At 38.0% G+C, this 25,702-nt stretch overlaps 2 protein-coding genes across 14 annotated transcripts in view; both read left to right on the forward strand.

Annotated features, from left to right (window-relative positions):
* The window catches only part of kcnma1b (potassium large conductance calcium-activated channel, subfamily M, alpha member 1b), a 90,469-nt gene extending 73,268 nt beyond the window's left edge, over positions 1-17,201 (forward strand). For 8 of the 13 annotated variants that reach the window (XM_089122419.1, XM_089122421.1, XM_089122420.1 and 5 more), the window contains 8 exons: positions 462-575; positions 2,096-2,179; positions 3,272-3,402; positions 5,176-5,370; positions 5,866-5,984; positions 6,877-7,092; positions 12,176-12,204; positions 14,727-17,201. In XM_089122419.1, coding sequence (XP_088978545.1) covers positions 462-575; positions 2,096-2,179; positions 3,272-3,402; positions 5,176-5,370; positions 5,866-5,984; positions 6,877-7,092; positions 12,176-12,204; positions 14,727-14,914 — 1,076 coding nt within the window. In that variant the 3' untranslated portion in view covers positions 14,915-17,201. The remainder of the gene's footprint in view (positions 1-461; positions 576-2,095; positions 2,180-3,271; positions 3,403-5,175; positions 5,371-5,865; positions 5,985-6,876; positions 7,093-12,175; positions 12,205-14,726) is intronic. The other 5 variants (XM_089122426.1, XM_089122422.1, XM_089122427.1 and 2 more) reach the window with 3 other exon arrangements.
* A 2,709-nt stretch (positions 17,202-19,910) lies between these two features.
* The window catches only part of polr3a (polymerase (RNA) III (DNA directed) polypeptide A), a 44,052-nt gene continuing 38,260 nt past the window's right edge, over positions 19,911-25,702 (forward strand). The window contains exons 1-6 of the mRNA XM_039650698.2: positions 19,911-20,105; positions 20,282-20,417; positions 20,513-20,650; positions 21,800-21,971; positions 23,204-23,358; positions 25,222-25,461. Of these exons, the coding sequence (XP_039506632.2) occupies positions 20,062-20,105; positions 20,282-20,417; positions 20,513-20,650; positions 21,800-21,971; positions 23,204-23,358; positions 25,222-25,461 (885 nt within the window). The 5' untranslated portion in view covers positions 19,911-20,061. The remainder of the gene's footprint in view (positions 20,106-20,281; positions 20,418-20,512; positions 20,651-21,799; positions 21,972-23,203; positions 23,359-25,221; positions 25,462-25,702) is intronic.

Here is a 25,702-nt window from a genome sequence, read left to right on the forward strand (position 1 = left end):
AAACACTTTAATTTTCCCATAATGCACTGCAGCATCAGCTCTTTTCTCTCAGCGTCTGAAACGCTTCATCTGCAGATTCAGTCTCTCTAAACCCCGCCTCTCTGAGAGCTGTTCTGATTGGTCCGCCGTGATTGGTCGGAATTGAAGTGCTCATTATCATATGTGAATCTCAGCTCAGTGACGATGGCGTGGGTTTTACTGTAAAACAGCGTCTCCTCGACGTGAACAACACGAGCCGAACTCTTCCAGTCACTACAGTGTTTGAGGGCGGAGCTAAGAGACGCTGCTCAGCCAATCAAGACCAGAGGCGGGCATTATGCAAATTAGTTACAAACCTATGCAGGTTCAGCAGGAAGTGAGACTGAAGACAAAAGACAAAATGTTTGCAGTGAAAGCCAAACAGACAGTCAGAAAGGAAGTGGTTTTGTTTGTAACTGATTTCTGTTGTGTTCCTGCTCCAGGTTTCACTCCTCCTGGAATGGATCGCTCCTCTCCGGAGAACAGTCCCGTTCACGGTCTGGTCCGACAGGCGTCCATAACCACAGGAGCAAACATTCCCATCATCACTGAGCTCGGTGAGACTCACATTTCAACCTTTCACACGCTCTCATTCATTAAAAATCTATCAAGAGGGACAACAAGCACATTTATAATGTTACAAAAGATTCTGTTTCAACTTTTTATTCATCAGAGAATCCTGAAAAATAAAATGCATCACATTTCCCAAAGAAAATGAGCTGTTTTCATCATTAATATTAATCAGTAGGGCTGGGTAATAAATAGCGATTTCTCGATATTAATCGATTCTCATTTTTACGAACCGATATCGATTGTTAAATCTCAAGAATCGATTAGTCATCCTGTTTCATTTGAATGAATGGATCATTGTATCGCGGCTGCGCGCATCCAAAAAATCTCAGTAATCTCTGTCCTTTGTTACTATTGATATGAAACAAAGTCTCAATTTTCAAATTACGTCCATTTTCTTTAGAAATTCAAAAACATAAATAGTGTTTTGTAGAAGCAGCAGCGCTGATCTCTCTAACGGCTTAATAATACCAGTCACAGCACCAAATAAACATGAATGAGCATCTGAAAGTGTGTTAAAGATACAGTACAACTTATCCAAATCCGGATCATGTCACATTGATTCGCTCAATCAGCGTTTCAACCGAGGAAAGACGTCAGTTAAACAGCTTGTAATCAATGTCATCGTCATATTTACCTCAGAAAACCCACATAAACTCGTTAGTCAGCTAGAAAAAATAACTCTACAGAGGAGCATTTTGCTAAATATATACACCATATTACATATGCATTATAATCTTAATGTTCTTCAATATTTAATGCATATTTGAATAAATCTGGCAAGTTTTTATGACAGCCACCATTTAAATGTTTATATTTCATATAATCTTCTTATTATAAAAATAAATAAAAGTGTAATTTAAGTGTTTGTATAGCTACTAAACAGTTCATTATTACCTTCATATTAGGCTAATGAAGCCTATAGGTTACAACTAGACTCCCATAGTTTACAGCATTAGTTAGAGATTTGATTTCCTTGAGAAAATTTGCCATTTATTGGAACTGATATCCAAAATAATCCATATTGAATCGAATCGAATCGCATTGTGAAATTTGTCTATACCCAGCCCTATTAATCAGTAATGTTTCTTGAGCATCAGATCATCATATTAGAGTGATTTGTGAAGGATCATGTGACACTGAAGACTGGAGTAATGATGCTGAAAATCACAGGAATAAATTACATATATATTGAAAATTCTAAATAGTAAAAAAAAACTGTTTTTATGGTATTTTAGATCAGATAAATGCAGCTTTATTTTTATTTTCTTAATCTGTAACACTTTGAGCAATACATTTGTTACAGGATTTATTAATCTATTAAATAATATAACCAGGTAAAACATTTAATTTGACTAATGTATTAACATTAACTAAGTATTTTCAGTTGTTACCAAATGGAGTCTGGGAAAAAGTTGCGCTTGCGTGTAAATGGCTGTTTTGGTAAGTTGAAGCTAGTGTGTCTGGTAACTAGCTGCTATGGTAACTGGTTGTTTTATGCTAATAGCTAAAACAGACAAGTTGCTGCCCCTGGTTTCTCTGAGCCAGGACAAGAGCAGCGGAAACAACATCCCAATGATAACTGAGCTGGGTAAGACCCGCTGACGGGCGGCTCACCGGACACTTCATTCTCATCCTTTAGACTTGATTCCTTTAGTTCTGTCAGTGCTTCAGTTTTCTTTTCATGCACTCTGTTGCATTCTGGGGGGTTTGGCATGAGCGCTGTGTGTGACTGTCGCATGCTGTGAATCCTGTGTGTGTGTGTTTTGTGTGGTGAGGTGCTGGTCCTTCCTGTCAAACTGCTTATCAATTATCTTTTAATGAATAATCCGTCACTCCGTTTCCGAGTCAGACGGGAAACACACGAGTTCGGGGTCCAAAATGAACTTCCTGTCGCTTCTGCCAATGAATTGACAATATTTTCTGGCAATAAGTGTTATTTACTGACCATGAAACTTTTAATATACAGTATATATAAAATATAGACTTGTTTTATCAGACTCATCCATTAATACACATCATGTTGCTTCAAGAAGGTCTGGATAAGATAAGCTTTATTGTTCTTCTATGCTATTATTATTACCATTTTGTTTTTAATAAAGTTCTGTTTTACTCACATTTTCCTGATAGTAATGTAACAGATTGCTTAAGTAACACAGACGGTGGTAAAAATAATCATTTTATTCATTTAAATCAACTAAAAGGCAGTTCATCAAATGCAAATAAAAATAATTATGTTACATTTATAAATTTAATCTAAAATTGCTGACTTAAATTGTGACTGAGAATTCGTATTTGGGAGGATTGTCATAAAAAGAAAAAAAAAAACATCTTTGCAATATGTATTTTAAATGTGTTTTTTATTCTAGTTTAATTTTGTTGTGAAACATGACTCATAATCTATGATCTGACTTATTTTTGGCAGGTTTTATCATTAGTTCTGAAGGTGTGGAGAAAAACATTTACTAGACGGTATTCATTGTGGTTGTTTTATAAGCTGTTGTTCTTCTAATAAAGTTCTTATTAAATCTACCAACCACTGCACAAAAGTTACTCCAAAAAGTGTTCATTTTTGACCCTGTGTTGTCCTGTTAATTCTTGTGAATGTTCTTTAATAATAATCCTCACTTAAATACAGTAATTACATTCCTAACAATCAGTGTGTGTGTGTGTGTGTCTGCAGTGAACGACTCAAACGTCCAGTTTCTGGACCAGGATGATGACGACGACCCCGACACAGAGCTGTATCTCACACAACCCTTCGCCTGTGGAACGGCGTTTGCCGTCAGTGTGTTGGATTCATTAATGAGTGCTGTAAGTCTCACTGAAAACACTGACGTCAGACCTCAAGCTCTGTCCTGCGTCTTTAAAGGGACAGTTCACCCAAAAATGAAAATTAGCCCATGATTTACTCACCCCCAGGCCATCCCAGGTGTATATGACATTCTTCTTTCAGACGATTACACTATAAGTAATATTAAAAATGTCCTGGCTCTTCTGACCATTATAATGGCAGTGAATAGCTTTTTCTGTTTTGAGGTCCATAAAAGTGCATCTATCCATGATAAAAGTGCATCTATCCATCATAAAAGTGCATCTATCCATCATAAAAGTGCATCTGTCCATCATAAAAGTGCATCTATCCATCATAAAAGTGCATCTATCCAACATAAAAGTGCATCTATCCATCATAAAAGTGCATCTATCCAACATAAAAGTGCATCTATCCATCATAAAAGTGCATCTATCCAACATAAAAGTGCATCTATCCATCATAAAAGTGCATCTATCCAACATAAAAGTGCATCTATCCATCATAAAAGTGCATCTGTCCATGATAAAAGTGCATCTATCCATCATAAAAGTGCATCCGTCATAAAAGTGCATCTGTCATGATAAAAGTGCATCTGTCCATCATAAAAGTGCATCCATCCATCATAAAAGTGTATCTATCCATTATAAAAGTGCATCTGTCCATCATAAAAGTGCATCTATCCATCATAAAAGTGCATCCATCCATCATAAAAGTGTATCTATCCATTATAAAAGTGCATCTGTCCATCATAAAAGTGCATCTATCCATTATAAAAGTGCATCTGTCCATGATAAAAGTGCATCTGTCCATCATAAAAGTGCATCTGTCCATCATAAAAGTGCATCCGTCATAAAAGTGCATCTGTCATGATAAAAGTGCATCTATCCATCATAAAAGTGCATCTATCCATCATAAAAGTGCATCTATCCATCATAAAAGTGCATCTATCCATCATGAAAGTTTATGTATCCATCATAAAATTATATTTATCCGTCATAAAAGTGCATCTATCCATGATATAAGTGCATCCAGTCATAAAAGTGCATCTATCTATCTATCTATCTATCTATCTATCTATCTATCTATCTATCTATCTATCTATCTATCTATCTATCTATCTATCTATCTATCTATCTATCTATCTATCATAAAAGTGCATCTATCCATCATAATCATAATCTATCCATGCACTTTTATGATGGACAGATGCACTTTTATAATGGATAGATGCACTTTGAAGATGGATAGATGCACTTTTATGATAGATGCACTTTTATGATGGACAGATGCACTTTTATGATGGACAGATGCACTTTTATGATGGACGGATGCACTTTTATGATGGATAGATGCACTTTTAAGATGGATAGATGCACTTTTATGATGGACAGATGCACTTTTATGATGGATAGATGCACTTTTATGATGGATGGATGCACTTTTAAGATGGATAGATGCACTTTTATGATGGACAGATGCACTTTTATGATGGACAGATGCACTTTTATGATGGATAGATGCACTTTTATGATGGATAGATGCACTTTTATGGACTTAAAAAAAGAAACAGCTATTCACTGCCATTATAATGGTCAGAAGAGCCAGGATATATATATATTTTTTTATAAAACTCTGATTGTATTCGTCTGAAAGAAGAATGTCATATACACCTGAGATGACCTGAGGGAGAGTAAATCACGGGCTAATTTTCATTTCTGGATGATTTTAAACATGACGTCCCTTTAATGCTTCCGTATATCTTTCGCTCTCAGACGTACTTCAATGACAATATCCTGACTCTGATCCGGACGCTGGTGACGGGAGGCGCCACACCGGAGCTGGAGGGTTTGCTGGCGGAGGAGAACGCTCTGCGAGGAGGTTACAGCACTCCTCAAACTCTGGCCAACCGAGACCGGTGCCGGGTCGCTCAGCTGGCGCTGTATGACGGACCCTTCGCTGACCTGGGGGTGAGACGCCTTCAGTTTTAGTCATGTTTATATGACATGCATTGTCTTAGAACAGTGGATGAACACATGAAATGTCAGTAGCTGTGTTTCCAGCCATATATTTTTGTGCAAACGCTGGATGGAAATGCCAAGATGGGCATAAATTGATCGGCCGTCTGACGGTTCCTCGATCGCGTATCGTATGCATTTTTTTATTTTTGTTATTTTTATGTACAGCATTGTGGTTTTTGAGCCTTCAACAATAAAGTTGAGTTAAAGTCTACAAATGTGCGTATGTATATGCTTAATTAAGGTGGATGATTTTTTTATCCAATCAAAAGACACACGGATAAGCTATGATAAAACACATTTACCCAATAAATCCCTCGCTGAGCAACACAAAGTTCGCATCAGAGGATGTGATTGGATGTCTGGAGGCTTGATGGTAAAATACTAGAACTGTTCCTCTAGCAGTTTAGTAGCACCATATAATGTGTTTGTTTTTTTGTTTTTCAGGATGGTGGATGTTATGGGGATTTATTCTGTAAAGCATTAAAGACGTACAACATGTTGTGTTTTGGGATCTACCGTTTAAGAGACGCACACCTGGGATCACCCAGTCAGTGCACCAAACGGTGAGTGAACACACACATCTAAAACACAAAAAATATTGTGAAATATTATTTAAATGTAAAATATCTGTTTTCTATGTGAATATATAGTAAAGTGTCATTTATTCCTGTGATTTTCAGCATCATTACTCCAGTATTCAGTCACATGATCCTTCAGAAATCACTCTAATATGATGGTCTGATTCTCAAGAAACATTTAGGATTATTATCAATGTTAAAAACAGTTGCGCTGCTTCATATTTTCGTGTTTTTCAAGCTCTCAGCTGGACAAAATACCATCATATGTAGTCTACACACACAACAAGCGCATTTGTCCCAGAACACACCATTGTTTTGGATGGAACAGGTAATAAAAACCGACCAATCAGGCTAAGGACTAAATGTCAACTTAAAGATTCATAAAATAAATGAACGATACATGTTACAAACATAAAAATATAAAGGTTGACGATTGAAAATTACTAATAAAGTCTACATATCTTTATTGAACAAAATATAAATAGTGCAGAATTTGAAAATATTCACAAATGTAATCATTTTCAGCTTTTTATCAGATGTTTTATCAGATGAAATTTAGTCTGGACTAAACGAGCCAAGCGAACTGAACTACAAGTGTGAACGCACTACATGTCAGCTATCTCAGAGTATTAGCAGACTGTTTGTTTGGGTTCAGGTTTGAGGAATAGGTTGGCATGTACAGTAGATGCAACAGGGGACCATCAAATAATATTACAAACAGATTTTTTGTAAAAAATTTAATGCTTCCTTGCTGAATAAAAGTAATCATTTCTTTCAAAATTTTTACTTATATGAGCAAGTTATTGTAGATTCCTTTCTTCACTCACTCGTTTAACTGTCATCAGTGGTGTGTGAACGTTTGTTGCTCTTGTTACAGATACGTGATCACGAACCCTCCGTACGACTTTGAGCTGGTGCCTACAGATCTCATCTTCTGCCTGATGCAATTCGACCACAACGCCGGCCAGACCCGCGCCAACCTGTCCACCAACTCCACCAACTTCCCCGGCAAGAAGAGCCCGTCGGGCCAGTCCATCCCATCATCCACTCGACCGGGCCGGAGCCGGAGCCGGGACCAGCGGGACAAACAGAAGTACGTTCCTCTGTAAGCGTTTGAGCTGTGCCTGTTTGAGCGTGAGGTTCTGGCGCCATGTGACGTCACGGACTCATCATCACATGGTTCGGTATATCCAAACGCAAATTACGGACTTTATTTTTTTACTTCAGACGTATCAAATGTTTACTTGGCTTTATAGATGTTGCATCTGTATAAAGCACCGGCCACCGTTTACACGAGAAACCATGTTTTTGTTGGATGATTAGTTTGTCTTTCACGGGTAACACTGTGTCGGGTCAGTTCATCAGTTTTTTGCACTTTAACTGCACTTTAACCATAGACTCTCACACACCTGACCCGACGAGTACTCGTGTGACTCTCACACACCTGACCTGACGAGTACTCGTGTGACTCACACACCTGACCCGACGAGTGCTTGTATGACCCTCACACACCTGACCTGACGAGTACTCGTGTGACTCACACACACCTGACCTGACGAGTACTCGTGTGACTCTCACACACCTGACCTGACGAGTACTCGTGTGACTCTCACACACCTGACCCGACGAGTACTCGTGTGACTCTCACACACCTGACCTGACGAGTACTCGTGTGACTCTCACACACCTGACCTGACGAGTACTCGTGTGACTCTCACACACCTGACCTGACGAGTACTCGTTTGACTCTCACACACCTGACCTGACGAGTACTCGTGTGACTCTCACACACCTGACCTGACGAGTACTCGTGTGACTCTCACACACCTGACCTGACGAGTACTCGTGTGACTCTCACACCTGACCTGACGAGTACTCGTGTGACTCTCACACACCTGACCTGACGAGTACTCGTGTGACTCTCACACACCTGACCCGACGAGTACTCGTGTGACTCTCACACACCTGACCTGACGAGTACTCGTGTGACTCTCACACACCTGACCTGACGAGTACTCGTGTGACTCAAACACCTGACCTGACGAGTACTTGTGTGACTCTCACACACCTGACCCGACGAGTACTCGTGTGACTCAAACACCTGACCTGACGAGTACTCGTGCGACTCACACACACCTGACCTGACGAGTACTCGTGTGACTCTCACACACCTGACCTGACGAGTACTCGTGTGACTCACACACCTGACCCGACGAGTACTCGTGTGACTCTCACACACCTGACCTGACGAGTACTCGTGTGACTCTCACACACCTGACCTGACGAGTACTCGTGTGACTCTCACACACCTGACCCGACGAGTACTCGTGTGACTCACACACCTGACCCGACGAGTACTCGTGTGACTCAAACACCTGACCTGACGAGTACTCGTGTGACTCTCACACACCTGACCTGACGAGTACTCGTGTGACTCACACACACCTGACCCGACGAGTACTCGTGTGACTCAAACACCTGACCTGACGAGTACTTGTGTGACTCAAACACCTGACCTGACGAGTACTCGTGTGACTCTCACACACCTGACCTGACGAGTACTCGTGTGACTCTCACACACCTGACCCGACGAGTACTCGTGTGACTCACACACACCTGACCTGACGAGTACTTGTGTGACTCAAACACCTGACCTGACGAGTACTCGTGTGACTCTCACACCTGACCCGACGAGTACTCGTGTGACTCACACACACCTGACCTGACGAGTACTTGTGTGACTCAAACACCTGACCTGACGAGTACTCGTGTGACTCTCACACCTGACCCGACGAGTACTCGTGTGACTCTCACACACCTGACCCGACGAGTACTCGTGTGACTCACACACACCTGACCTGACGAGTACTTGTGTGACTCAAACACCTGACCTGACGAGTACTCGTGTGACTCTCACACACCTGACCTGACGAGTACTCGTGCGACTCACACACACCTGACCTGACGAGTACTCGTGTGACTCTCACACACCTGACCTGACGAGTACTCGTGTGACTCACACACACCTGACCCGACGAGTACTCGTGTGACTCACACACACCTGACCTGACGAGTACTCGTGCGACTCACACACACCTGACCTGACGAGTACTCGTGTGACTCACACACACCTGACCCGACGAGTACTCGTGTGACTCACACACACCTGACCTGACGAGTACTTGTGTGACTCAAACACCTGACCTGACGAGTACTCGTGTGACTCTCACACACCTGACCTGACGAGTACTCGTGTGACTCACACACCTGACCTGACGAGTACTCGTGTGACTCTCACACACCTGACCCGACGAGTACTCGTGTGACTCACACACACCTGACCTGACGAGTACTCGTGCGACTCACACACACCTGACCTGACGAGTACTCGTGTGACTCACACACACCTGACCCGACGAGTACTCGTGTGACTCACACACACCTGACCTGACGAGTACTTGTGTGACTCAAACACCTGACCTGACGAGTACTCGTGTGACTCTCACACACCTGACCTGACGAGTACTCGTGTGACTCACACACCTGACCTGACGAGTACTCGTGTGACTCTCACACACCTGACCCGACGAGTACTCGTGTGACTCTCACACACCTGACCTGACGAGTACTTGTGTGACTCACACACACCTGACCTGACGAGTACTCATGTGACTCACACACCTGACCTGACGAGTACTCGTGCGACTCACACACACCTGACCTGACGAGTACTCGTGTGACTCACACACACCTGACCCGACGAGTACTCGTGTGACTCACACACACCTGACCTGACGAGTACTCGTGTGACTCACACACACCTGACCTGACGAGTACTTGTGTGACTCAAACACCTGACCTGACGAGTACTCGTGTGACTCTCACACACCTGACCTGACGAGTACTCGTGTGACTCACACACCTGACCTGACGAGTACTCGTGTGACTCTCACACACCTGACCTGACGAGTACTCGTGTGACTCTCACACACCTGACCTGACGAGTACTCGTGCGACTCACACACCTGACCTGACGAGTACTCGTGTGACTCTCACACACCTGACCCGACGAGTACTCGTGTGACTCTCACACACCTGACCTGACGAGTACTCGTGTGACTCTCACACACCTGACCTGACGAGTACTCGTGTGACTCTCACACACCTGACCTGACGAGTACTCGTGTGACTCTCACACACCTGACCCGACGAGTACTCGTGTGACTCTCACACCTGACCTGACGAGTACTCGTGTGACTCTCACACACCTGACCTGACGAGTACTCGTGTGACTCACACACACCTGACCTGACGAGTACTCGTGTGACTCACACACCTGACCTGACGAGTACTCGTGTGACTCTCACACCTGACCTGACGAGTACTCGTGTGACTCTCACACCTGACCTGACGAGTGCTTGTGTGCTTCATGAACGCGTGACGCCTTCGTGCTTCTACATCCTAATGTCCCGCCTCAGATTACCCCATACAGTGGGCTCCAAACATCTGACGCTTTGTGTTTTTGTTAAAAAATGATACATTATATTAAAATATTACAAGTCAATAAAAAATCATTTATTATTTAAAGTGGTCATATAATACTAAGTTAATTTGATTCTTCGGGGTCTAAATGGAAAGTTTGTAAAATACTTTAATTAAAAATTCTCATTAGTATTTTAAGAAAACACTAATTTTAGTCTTGCAATAGTAAAAAATCTGTTTAATTCAATAAATTTCAGATCCGTAAAATAAATCATCAATACATATTACAAATATAAAAATATAAAGATTGATGAATGAAAAATTACTAACAAAGTCTACATATCTTCATTGAATTTTTTTCATACAGGGTATATATACTGTAAATAGTGCAGAATTTGAAAATATTATTCGAAAATGTACGATTTTTTCAGCGTTTCCTCAGATGTTTGGACTCACTGTAATGTATTCATACATGAATAAACTGTATGTGCTCATAAAGAATGTTAGTTTTTTTCAAATGCTTTTATTTTCGATTCACTGCCTTCTTGAGACGACGGTCGATGATCAGCCTTGACAGAAACGCAGAGCATCTGCATGAAGACGTGCGTTTACGATAGACGTTTGCCGCCGTGAAACTGGGAAAATGTCACTCGTGATTCCTGAGCAGGTTTTACAGCCGGGTTAGTGACAGGGTAATTGTGATTTAAAAACCCAAACCTGATGGACACACACTGAGGAATGACTCTCTCACTGATCATTGGTTGGACAGACTGGACGTCTCGAGCTTTATTCCCACGGATGATGCTCATGCTCAGATGTATCTGTGCTATTAATAGGTAGCGCTTTTGACAAATGTTTTATTTTCCACTTTCAATATTTCTAAGGCTGTTAAACACTTTTGGACTGAACTTGATGTCCTGTTTGGTTGGTACAACCTAATATCTAAAAATGCTGCGATGTTTTTGTAAAGAAGCAAGCGGGACGTTTGTTTGCTGTCTCTGTTTAACCCACGTTCATCGCTATAGTCACATGCTCACACCAAAGTTTTGATTCTCTGAATATCAACTGTAAGGGATTTTTCTTATATGATTACTAGTGTATGCGACATCTTAAACATAATAATAAAAAAAATTTCTGTATTAATGATGTGAAGTCTTTGCTTTTAAAACTCTTTGAGCATTTACTTTTGCGTCTCAGAACCAGACATTTGAAATGATTTTTTACGCAAGCACAAATGCATTTTTTAAACATATATATATAGTAGGGCTGATTAATCGCATCCAAAATAAAAGCTTACATAACTTTGATATTATGTGTTTACATAATATATGTGGGTGCACTGTGTATAATTATTTTGTATATATACAAGTACACACATGCATGTATATTTAAGAAAATATATGATTTATATATAAAATATTTATATATAATATTAATTATATATAAATCTATATACAGTATATGCATGAAAATATTTCTTAAATATATACAAGCATGTTTATATACAAAATAATTATACACAGTGCACCCACATATATTATGTAAACACAAACTTTTATTTTGGATGCGATTAATCAGCCCTACTGTATATATACATACATACATACATACATATGCATAAGATGATTGAGTTGCATCAAAGAATCAGGATGTTTCCACTTACACCATTTACCTTTACCTTTCTTTACCTAAAGTGCGCCCAGGACGAATAGAGCGGTCTCAGGTATGGAAATAAATGCATGTCATTACTGCAACATCTCCCATAATTCAGATGTTATGAGCTGAAAACCCGTGCATTCAAACCGTCTCGCCGGCATTAACCCTTTGCTTTCTAACTGAAAGTAAAGCCGCTTGTTCTGGCCGTTCTGAAGGTCATCTGTGCAGTGCATGCGTCTTCTCTAGATCAGGAGATCTGCTCTCCTTCATTAGTTGTGCTTCACCATGGTGAGCGTCTGTAGAGGCGGAGCTAGTGCCTGTAGTCCTGTAGTTCATTCTTCCTATGTACTGTAGTTTGCATGGTTTTCATTTCCAAACATATGAGCATGATTACAATGAAATCATTTTAAAAGGTCCTTACATCGCAAATTATCTCAAATGCCTTCATCATAATGTAAAAAACCAGTCATATATTTGCACTAAAAAATCAAAGATATTCCTACATAATATTGCTGATTATTTTTCTTCAAATATTCCAAAAAGTCCCTACAATGCAAATTATATTGTTATTTTTTTTTACAATTAAACAATTAAAAAAGTAGTCCCACACAGATAAGTACAAGCTCAAGAAATCCTCCAAAATATTATATTAAATATTCATGAAGTCGCTGTAGAAACGACTCACTAAATTCAAACTAAATTGTATTTTGTATTGATAAGTGCACTGGAAAAATAAAAGTTCAAGAAGTCCTACAGAATATTATTATTTTTTATTCTAGTATTATAAATGTCCAAGAAAATCAGCAATATTGTGAGTCACTGCAGGAACTGCTCTTAATTTGGCTTTTTTATTGTAACCAAATATGATGTTTTCATAGATAAATACATGATCAAGAAATCTTATAAAATAATGGTGATTTCTCTAGCTAGTCCAAGACCAAAAAAAGGGTCCATTTCGTCCTTGGGCCGTAGGCAAACGGACGCGGGTTGGCGGACAACTCAATATCTCAATATATCAGGTCTGGAAGGGTCTAGAGCCTCCATTTTTGCACTCAGGTCTAAGTCTCGTGGCCCTCTATCATAATCCAGAGTTTTGAGAAGATTGGAGAAACTCAAAATTTCAACTTGAACAGTGGTACCAAAAATGGAGGCTCTAGACCCTTCCAGAGCTGAGATATTGAGATCCCATGTAGCATTTATGCCATTATAAAAATAGTGGGTTTGCAGACAGTGGAATTATGGGATGGCGCTTGGTGCCACAGACTCAGGGGGCCTCCCTCAGCGCAGTAAAATAGTTTTTACCATGACAGGAACTTTAAAGGAGTAGTTCACTTTTAAAAAAACTTTTGCTGATAATTTACTCGCCCCCGTGTCATCCAAGATGTCCACGTCTTTCTTTCCTCAGTCGAAAAGAAATGAAGGTTTTAGATGAAAACATTCCAGGATTTTCTCCATATAATGGACTTCAATGGGGTCCAAACGGTTCAAGATCCAAATGAGAGTTTCAGTGCAGCTTCAAATGTCTTTAAACGACACCAGACGATGAATAAGGGTCTTATCATGCGAAACGAGCGGATATTTCAAAACTTATTCCAAAAATGTAACTTTTCTAAGGACAAATGCAGCCTTGCTCTATTCTGTGAGACGCGTTTGTAACGTCACGTAATACGTAATTACGTTCAAAATTACGGAAGTACAGAATCAAAATCGTCCGACATCGTTGTTTTACCTTTTAATTCCTTTTTTTGTAAACGGCGTTTGAGTTAGTTTGCACGTTCAACCTATGCGTTCAACTTGTAAACACTGACTCTGTACTTCCGGCTACGTCGCCCGTGACCTTTTGAACATAATTACGTACTACGTGACGTTACAAACGCGCCTCACAGAATAGAGCAAGGCTAGCATTTGTCCTTAGAAAAGTTACATTTTTGGAATAAGTTTTGAAATAACCGCTCGTTTTGCATGATAAGACCCTTATTCATCGTCTGGTGTCGTTTAAAGACATTTGAAGCTGCATCTGAAACTCTTTTGGACCTTGAACCGTTTGGACCCCATTGAAGTCCATTATATGGAGAAAATCCTGGAATGTTTTTTATCAAAAACCTTCATTTCTTTTCGACTGAGGAAAGAAAGACGTGGACATCTTGGATGACATGGGGGCGAGAAAATTATCAGCAAAAGTTTTTTCAAAAGTGAACTACTCCTTTAATTAAAATGTCCAAAAAATACACTACCACTCTGTGTGAGTTTCTTTCTGAACACAAAAGAAGATATTTTTAAGAATGTTGGAAACCAAACATTTGACGGCACCCAACCAGCAACTGTCCGATTCAAAATATCTTCTTGTGTGTTCAGACAGAAACTCACACAGTGCTGGAACAACATGAGTGAGTAAATGATGCCAGGAGCTTCATTTTTGGGTGAACTGTCCCTTTAAATCATTCCCTTTTGCTTCAGCTGTTCGTCTCGAGACATCGCATAAGCACGCGGTGAAGTGAAGCCGTCCGTCTGAATGCAACATGCACATTTCAAAACTCAACAATGCACGAGAATATGCATAGCTGAACGTGTGTGTGTGTGTGTGTGTAGAGCATGCTTCCGGCCGTAATGATGTCCATCATTCTGCAGACAGAAACTGGTACACCGATGAACCCGACAACAGCTTCCCCAGGAACACACAACTCAAACACACCAACACACACGCAGCCAATCAGATCAATCAGTACAAATCCACCAGCACCATCATCCAGCCAATCAGAGAAGTGGAGGAGCCGTGAGACGATCGCCGGATCACGGACACGCTGAATGTGAACGGCTATGAATGTGTGTGTTATTGCTCATCCACAGACTGTCTATATTAGATTGTGTGCACTCGTTATTTTTCCCTGCTCTCGTCGACTTGAATAAACCGCTAGACCTTATTCAGAGCGGCGCCATCGACTCGAAACCGACCAGGATCGTTTCTCAAATGTGTGTACGTGTGATTCAGGTATTAATGATCTTGATCTGCATCAGAGAATGTCTAATTAAAGAGAATTCCGGGTTCTGGACTGGCTGCAGTAACGCGTCTCTGTCCATGCGGGGGCGCTCGCGGTCGAGTGCAGAATGAATGGGAGTCAGAAATCCACTTTTCTCAGGATGTAATTTTTTGTCAAGTAATTTGAAAGTTGCATTCAAAAGGGAGGGCTAAGAAAATACACTTGCATTTTTAAGTTCACTTATCTGTTCTAAAAATCCGTGATGTCACACAATAGCAGAATGCTAGCGTGATCCAGCCAACAACGGCCTAACCTGTAAGACATCAAAAGGACATAAGTACTCGTTCATTCGACTTTTGGCCTATAATCTATATTGAACTCGCAGAATCAACAATAAAATCTATGTTAATTTAACGACAAGCAGGTGAAAGAGACACATTTAGCCGTTTAGCCCCATAGACTCGCATTCATTCTGCTCTCGCTCATGATCACCTCCAGTGGAATTCTAATGGAACTGCAACCAGGATGATACACAACGGGGCTAATAGGAAGTGCCAAGGCAGTTCCAGTTTCCAGTGTTGGTTTCAGGCTCTCTGCCCGCAGGAAAACACGTTCCACATCAGAGACGTGTTCTGGACTTTAGCGAACACACACACACACACACACACACACTAAGTTCAAATATGTTTCATAAAATGAGGCCCACCGTGTTTATAAAGCTAGATCACATCATCTTCCTCAACTCAGTTTGTTTGTCCGCTGAAATCTCTCGGAAAGCTTTCAAAATCAAAGATGGCGCTGCCGTGAATAAGGGCTTATTCATTTATGCATAGATTGTCCTCTGGGTTTGGACATAATATAGACGTACACTTGAAGAAGAGAAGAGTGTAGAATGTACTACATTTACTGCAGATGACAGAAATCTCTTCTAAATATAATGTAGAAATAATTGATTGGTTAATAGGCACATCATGGGATTTACATCACTCTATTTGCAACTGACATGTAGTTCGTTCTTCAAGCCGAAGAGCTCGGATGTGTGATGTGGTCACATGATTGGGCATGGATCATGTGATTGGGGACAGGTCGCGTAGAGTGGGCATGGGTCATGTGATTGGGCAAAGGTCACGTTGAACAGGCACGGGTCATGTGATTGGGCACGGGTCATGTGATTGGGCATGGGTCATGTGATTAGGCACGGGTCATGTGATTGGGTACAGGTCGCGTAGAGCGGGCACGGGTCCTCCCTCGGTCCGGGTCTCTGTCCGGCACCAGAACCCCAAAGACCCAATCCAGATAAAACACACTGCGGTTATTAATTACTGGCAGCTTGACCGTGTTCTCGTAATGTGCGTTGTAGCAATAAACGCATTATTTCTTCTCATAAATATGCTTCTTTTTTGGTACCTCCATTGTAAATTGTGAGGGTTAATAGATAATCAGCTTCACGAACCCTCTCAGAGGAGGTGAAAGTTCATGACGAACGTTCACTGATCCCTTTGAGAACGATTAAACGCATTCCACATCTCGTGCCGATGGATTCGATCTGCAGTACTTTAGTGTGTTTTATATTGCTTTCAATCTGATGAGGTTTTGCTGTTAGTCATGTTATATGTGGCCTTGAGCATCTGTGTCCACTTGTTCAGTCACTCAGTGTTTTCTATTAAACCCTGATCAGGTTAAACTTCTATATGAGCCTTAACTGAGCTGACGTGAGATCAGTGCCGGGCAGAGCCGGACTCGAGGGAGGAACCGTTCACACATGTAGACCCGCTCCAGCGAACAGGATCAACATTTAAAGACTGGAGGACTGAAGAGTGGATGAATTTGCTCAAGGTGTTTGATTATTATGTGTCACGTTGGTGGTTCACATGAACACAGATGTGTTTAAAAGAAAATGTCTTAAGCATTCAGTGCGAATCTCGTGAACTTGGATGGAAATGAAGATTTTGTGCTGCTGGAGTGTTAAACAGGGCAACGCTGATATAAATACAATATATTATATGTACAAAAGCCTGTAAATAAAATGTACATGATTTTATTTTGTATTTTCACAGAATAAATATGGATGTATTAGTGCTGGTAACTCTGTAGTTATTTGATGCTTTTATTCAAAGTCAAGAGTGTTGATCCAAGTCATAAAAACTACGGGTGAAACGCTTATTACAGAAACAGACAAACTAACTCATGAAATAATACATTAGTACACATTTATATCATTTTTTTGTATTTATAAATCAAAACAAAATTTAATGAAATAAAAAAAAATAATGGCAATGAATAATTAAATAAATATTTATTTATATTTATTAATTTACTTAATGGTATACATTAATATTAATTTATTAAAGAGAATTGATAAATTATAACGAATTAATTAATTCAAATAAATAATACATTTTATAAATGTATATACATTTATAAACTTAAATATTATTGAGTTAATATTATACATTAATATTAATTTATTAAAAAAATAAGTGATGAATTAAAAAAATTCAATAAAAAACGAATTAATAATTAAATAAATTATATGCATTTCATTAACTAATAATATTCATTCATAAGTATTTATAAAAAATTCAAAGATAATACAAACAAATAAATGAATGACTTAATTAAATAAAATAAATTATGTACATATATATATATTCAAACTTTTTTAATGTTTATAAACTTAAATATTATTGAATTAATATTATGCATTTAATATGAATTAATATTATACATTAATATTAATTTATAAAAAATAAGTGATGAATTAAAAACAAAATATTAAATAAAAAAATGAATTAATAATTAGATCAAATAAATTATATTAATTTAATTAACTAATAATATTCATTCATATTTATTTATAAAAACATCAAACAAATAAATGAATGAATAAATGAATGACGTAATAATTAAATAAAATAAATTGTGTATATATATATATATATTCAAACATTTTTTTTCATTGAATTAAAAGTAATTGATTTAATTAAAATAACCTTACAAAAGTTTGTAAATACACACACAACACACTTACATATTTGTATGTTAGATATAAAAAGCATATAAAACTGATCAAATAAAATGTCAAATTTAATTATATATAATATTGGTACATACATATTGGAATATTGGTACAATATATCTCACCTGAACTCCAGCATCAGCACCGCGGTCTCCATGACGACAGCGTTCTCATCAGCGTCCGGCTCTCCTGCGCTGTGGACACTCCTTCATGAGTATCACTTTATTCTCCCTGATAACAGACAACGAGACGAGTGAGTGTGCCTTTAGTGTTAATGATGATAATAAAGCAAACAGGGAAACTGCTTTTACTCACAGCGTTTCCGAAGAAATGCACATCATCTCTGTTTCCATTAAATAAATACATCCAAAACTTGTATGAACTTTCTTTCTGTCTATCAGTTATCGCTCTATATCTGATATTTATAAATGCTTAGTTTTATGATCAAAGCTTAAAACATAATGCAATGCAAATGATGATTGACAGATGAACTAATAAACCTTCCTCAAAAGCCTGATGATCATATTTGTGCTTCAGTCCAGTATGAAATATTACTAACAATATCAACGTTATTCTCATGTTTACTTGCAGATTTGACACGAGCTGAAGGACGTTTGTTGATGAAACAGTCTGAGCTCAGTCATATGCAGATCAGCTTTATCAGCAGTTTAGCATATCAAATATGATACAGTAGGATTTATGATGCGATTTCTCTCTCATCTGCGAGGTCAAAGAGCAAAATAAACACATAAATGCAACATAAATGGTCTCCATATGTGAGGGTGAAAGTTGTGCTTGTGCCCCGGAGCGACAGAAGACCCAGAGCCTCCTGAACCTCTGCAGATCACACACAGTCTACAAGCTCTTAACACACTCACAAAACACCAGATCAACCCAATAATAAAACACTCAAAACACATTTTTCAATCTGAACTGAGTTTGCTTAGGATGCCCAATCCAAATTTGAATGAATTCAAACAAATCAGGATAACTTCTATAAGAGACATTATTTTTGGCCTACCCATAAACACATTATTGTTATTGTTAATTTTTTTCCCTTTCTTTTTGTCTCCTCTGGTGTTTGTTCTGTTCTTTGTATTTCATGTGGTTGTTAATAAAAAAAAAGTCCTTCAAAATACGGCCTTCGGAGGATGCAGCCTTCACATTGGGACACAGCTATGGCATCGCTGTCGAGGAGTAATTACCTGGTGAAGTGGATTTACTTATTGTAGAGTCAACAAAAGTTATCATGAGCATTGTAATGTTTATCATAAGCATTGTAAAGCAGATGTTAACAAATGTCGACCGAGAATTTTTTTACAAGCAGTGAACGAGCGCAGCACTGAAAAGGGGCGGGGCTACATAAAATAGGTTGGCTCTACTGGGTGTTTTTTAAACTGATTAACTACCATCATTTTCCCAGATAGTATATACATTTTTAGGCATTCTATTATCTCAAACAGCCTGAAAAATAGTGCATTTAGCTGACGTAAATGGGAAAAAATCTCCCCGGGGGAGTATCCCCCTGGACCCCCCTAGGTTTGGGCTAAGCCCCGAATGTTGTTTACATCGTCTGGCTCCGCCCCTGACATACAGAAATAACCTCCAAATGTATATAATTCACACTCATTCAAATGTAACTACTTCTAATCCAAATATATATATATATATTTTTAACAATACTTTAAATAAGAATGTGTTTTTCAGAGAATGCTCCCCGTCGGCAGGTGTCGCTGTGCGCAGATGAGACGCCGGTCTTCATGAGAGACTCATGGACGCGCACGCAGCGACGTCAAAGTAAGCAGTGCTGCATGTGGCAGAATGATCAGACGAAACTTTCATTAAACGCTGTAGTTAACGCATATATCACCGTAAATATATTAATTTAACTGAATTCTCGCGCTGACTGCGTGAACGCGCCGCAGTCATGGTGAAGGAGCAGTTTAGAGAGACGGATGTGGCCAAAAAGATGTAAGTGTGTGGGTTGCATGGAGGATAAACACGTTTCGTCAGAACTTTACACATAAATAACATGTCAACTGTCTATCTGTTTGTCTGACTGAATGTGTATAGATTTGTTCATGCATGTGAACGTTGTTCTTGCATGTTATGAGTAATGTTGATGTTTGTTTCTCTGGCTTTATCAGAAGTCACATCCATTTTGGGATGAAATCAGCAGAACAGATGAGACAACAGGCTCATATTCAGGTGGTCAGCAAGAACCTGTACAGCCAGGACACCAGCCACACACCACTGCAGCATGGAGTCCTGGACCACCGCATGGTGAGGTCACACACACACACACTACACTCGTAATAAAGCAGAAAAAGGGTTTGTTAGATGATTAAGAAAGGCTTGATCATCTCTCATGTGTTCAGGGTACCAGTGAGAAGGACAGGCCGTGTGAAACCTGTGGGAAGAACCTCGCGGACTGTCTCGGACACTATGGGTATCTGGATCTGGAGCTGCCCTGCTTTCACGTCGGATACTTCAAAGCTATTGTTGGGATCCTACAGGTGAGATCATCATAACATGTCTTGAAGTGCACAATGTTTCGCTCTAGGTTTACAGTCAGAGTCAATATTGCATTTAACAGCCCCATCCGTTTGTCTAATACTTTGACATATTTTAAGTTTGCATGATAATATAATGCCAATATAATAAATATAATGCCAATATTTGAACACTTTTTTTTTCTATTTTGAATGTACTTTATTTTGTATAGCGCTGTGGACCATTTCATATACAGTCAAGATAAAGTATTATTTAAAAAAATACAAATAAATCGTGTATATACTAATAAAAAATATATAATGCATATTTATATTATGATTTTTATTGTATTATAAAATTTTGTTTATTATTGACCTAGAGGTGTAGAAAAAGTAACATAAAATACTATACAAACTATAATTATAAATAAAGCATGTACTGTATTATAAATTATTGTGTATTATTGACTTATAAGTTTCGAAAAATACAGTATAAATTGCAATGATAATAAAAATATATATATATATATATAATGTAAGAAATAATCATAATATTGTATAAATAGAGATAATATAAATGTATAATTTGGTGCTATAATAAATAACTTGTAATAAGGCTTATAAGAAGTCAATAATATCAACTGCTAAATGTGACTAAATAATATATAATACATTATAAATAGTATGGTTAAAAAATTACATTTAATTTAAAATGTGTTATATTTTAATACAATACAATATAAATCATAATAGTATAGGTATATATTGACTTACTTATTTTTATTTAATTATATTACATAGATCTATTTTATTATGAATTATATTGTATTTTTAGTCACACTTTAGATCCAATTCTCACTATTAACTTTGACTTTTGCCTCAACTCCTAATTTCGGGTTATTAATAGTTAGTAAAGTAGTTTTTAAGTTTAAGTATTATAGGATTAAGGGATGTAGAATATGATCATGCAGAAAATGGCATTATTATGTGCTTTATTAGTACTAATATGCATGATAATAAGCAACGACTTAATAGTGAGAATTGGACCCTAAACTTCTATAGCGTCACTGTATTTTTATATTATTAGTATTTATATTTCTAGTGTTTGTTATTTTATATTATTGACCTATTATAGCAGTTATGCACATCTATCTTATGTTCTTGTTCACACAGATGGTCTGTAAGACGTGCTCTCGCATCCTTCTCTCCAAAGAGGAAAAGCTCCAGTTTCTGGATTACCTGCGCAGACCCGGACTGGTGTATTTACAGAAGCGCGGCCTCAAGAAGAAGATCTCGGACAAATGCAGGAAGAAGACCATATGCGTGTCCTGCAATGCGTTCAACGGTAAAATTTTGATTTTATTGAATTATGGAATTATTGATTTCGATTCTTATTGATTCCTAATTTTGATTCGGTTCTTCACACCGGTCCTTGAAATCCTTGAAAATTTGTGAATCTGAAAGTCTCATTTTCATTTCTGTATATTTGATGAAATTGTAACTATGAATGAGAAGGTCAATCTCAACATACAGTCCTGTTGTTACCTAAACGTTTTCTTAGATTTAATTTGTTTATTTTAAAAATACTAATTTTTGGTAAGGCACTATAAATGGCTCAGTGTCCTCACGCTATTAGCATCAATATGTCATATATTTGGTAACTTTTTGCTTAAAAACTCAATACTGTTACTTGCACTCCTGTTACAAATTTTTTCTTTTTCTAAAAAAATTAAATTTAACCACTATTTTTATCAGTTTTATTTGGCCCATAATTTATACAATTATTTAATGAATTAATTCTAAAAAAAAATTATAAGCTTGAGGTTTCGGTCATCTTTAAAATAAAAAAAAATGGCTTTGTGTTTAGTTTTTTTTAATTTTATCAAAATACACCTTGCTTTAATAGTGATTAAATTTTTTGAACATATAACCAACAATTTCTTTAAAATAAACACCTTCTTGTGGGATTAATGGACATGCTTCTAAACTTGCTTTTTAAATGACGCATGATTTTCGGGAACAGGATTGAGGAAATCTTCTGCTTAAACCTTGTAAAAAAATAAATAAAGTTGCCTGAGATTGACCAATACACATTTTGAATAGTTATATATGTCTAGTATTAGATTCAATGTTGAAAAAGATCAAAAATAAAGTTTATTTTTGAAGATTTACAACAAGCAAATGTCACCCATTCGGTGGAATGGCCCAGATATCATTCACATTTAGTCTTCTTAATCATAGCTGAATATCCTGAACCGAATTCAACAGGCTAGAGAACATTTATACAAGGAACGTTTGCCTGTGGTTTACAAATACCATAGAAAAAATGTAAATTTCAAGTATTTATATAGACAAGTAAAACACTCTGTAAGTAATAAAGAACAATAGCAACTGAACAACGATAAACAGTGTTTTAAGATTTTCATGTATAGAAACTAATAAAATGTAAAATAACTCTGAAACGCACAAGAGGAATCGAAATTAAAATTGTATAACAAGTATCTGATTTCCCGACCTCAAGTATTGGATTGGATTTCCGATTCCCACCCCTGTGAAACTTTGCTCATGTCTCTCCAGGCCCCGTGAAGAAATGCGGCTTGCTGAAGATCATTCATGAGAAGTACAAGACCACCAAGAAAGTCATCGATCCCATGGTGTCTGATTTCCTCCAGTCGTTTGATGTCGCCATTGAACACAACAAAGAAGTGGAGTCACTGCTGGCCAGAGCACAGGTTAATATCCACCAATCAGGAGACAGGGATAGTGTTGTTTTGTCGGGGTGTCCTGTGCGGTTGTTTTATCTGATAGAAATAAAAGTTGGATTGATCCATGATCCGTATCAGACAGCGCTTGAACACCGAATTGATTCTCATTTCGCGTTTACTTCCAATTGAACGGACACATCCACACAAAAACATCTCTAAATGCCCGTCTCGGCTTGGTTATGTTATAAGTGAACAGCTGAGAAAGTGTGCGGCAGTTTATTCGGTCTTAAAGTGACAGCAGCCTAATATCCCTGCTGTCGTCCGTGTCAATAATGTTAATAAAACAACAAAATACAGCTTTAACAAAATGTCTACATTGAACAAATAGTGTTATTTTACATTTAGGCCTAATTATTAAATTCTTTACCTAAATGCTACTGTTAGACTTTGTAACTTTGTTATTTAGTATTCATCTCTGCTTGTAGTTTGTGTATTTTATAGGGCTGGGTAATAAATATCGATTTCTCGATATTAATCGATTCTCATTTTTATGAACCGATATCGATTCTTAAATCTCAAGAATCGATTAGTCATCCTGTTTCATTTGAATGAATGGGACATTGTCTCGCGGCTGCGCGCATCCAAAAAATCTCAGTAATCTTTGTCCTTTGTTACTATTGATATGAAACAAAGTCTCAATTTTCAAATTACGTCCATTTTCTTTAGAAATTCAAAAACATAAATAGTGTTTTGTCGCTGTGGCGTGAGATCGCTCTGGAGAAGCAGCAGCGCTGATCTCTCTTCCGGCTTAATAATACGAGTCACAGCACCAAATAAACATGAATGAGCATCTGAAAGTGTGTTAAAGATACAGTACAACTTATCCAAATCCGGATCATGTCACATTGATTCGCTCAATCAGCGTTTCAACCGAGGAAAGACGTCAGTTAAACAGCTTGTAATCAATGTCATCGTCATATTTACCTCAGAAAACCCACATAAACTCGTTAGTCAGCTAGAAAAAATAACTCTAGAGAGGAGCATTTGGCTAAATATATACACCATATTACATATGCATTATAATCTTAATGTTCTTCAATATTTAATGCAGATTTGAATAAATCTGGCAAGTTTTTATGACAGCCACCATTTAAATGTTTATATTTCATATAATCTTCCTATTATAAAAATAAATAAAAGTGTAATTTAAGTGTTTGTATAGCTACAAAACAGTTCATTATTACCTTCATATTAGGCTAATGAAGCCTATAGGCTACAACTAGACTTCCATAGTTTACAGCATTAGTTTACTGCCATTTATTGTAACTGATATCCAAAATAATCAATATTGAATCGAATTCGAATCGAATTGCAAGCTTGTGAATCGAAATCGAATGGAATTGTGAAATTTATCTCGATACCCAGCCCTAGTATTTGTTCTTATTTAATTACTGACTGTTCACTTGTTTTTAATAATGTTTGAACTTTATTAAAATAAAGTTTATTAAAATTTATTTATTAAAATAAATATAGTATGTCTAAGAGTGTATGGTCTATTTTCATACATGCTTTTATTGATGAATGTCTTACTGTTTTGAGCTAACTGTGAAGCACTTTGGGCAACAACATTGCTATTAAATGTGCTTTGTAAATAAATAAAAGTTGAAATTGAACTTCATCAGTTAGGTTAGTAGTTGTTCTCAAGCACTTGAAGTGAGCGTTAAGTAATAAATGAAAAGTAAAGTTACATTAACTTCCCCCAATATATATATATATATATATATATATATATATATATATATAATTTATAAATTACTTTTTTCTTTAAAGATACGAAAAAAATGATCCGATCTGTGAGTTTTGTGATCAGTTTTATATTTCCTCTTCCAGGAAAACCTCAATCCTCTGGTTGTGTTGAATCTTTTCCGGAGGATTCCAAACGAGGACATTCCTCTTCTGCTGATGAATCCCGAATCCGGGAAACCCGCGGACCTGATCCTGACGCGCCTGTTAGTTCCTCCCCTGTGCATCCGGCCCTCCGTCGTCAGCGACCTCAAATCCGGCACCAATGAAGACGATCTGACCATGAAGTTAACCGAAATCATCTTCCTCAACGACGTCATCAAGAAGGTACGCAGGAAAAACCATCCAGCGATTATTAGATTGGATCAAACCGATGCATTATTCAGTATTGTACAGGGTAAGACGTGTTCCTGGATCAACATTCCCTACCCCTAAACCTTACCCTACCCATAACTTTTCCCTGAAATCAGAGGGTAATGAAAGGTGAATGGCATTGATGTGTAAGTACTTATATTTGACATTTTTATTAAAGAGGAATAGCCCCTTGAGATGAGCCATCTCGTTTTCC

This window comes from Pimephales promelas, chromosome 17 (genome assembly GCF_988280905.1).
Source record: "Pimephales promelas chromosome 17, fPimPro1.hap1.1, whole genome shotgun sequence".
In the NCBI taxonomy this organism is placed as follows: domain Eukaryota; kingdom Metazoa; phylum Chordata; class Actinopteri; order Cypriniformes; family Leuciscidae; genus Pimephales; species Pimephales promelas.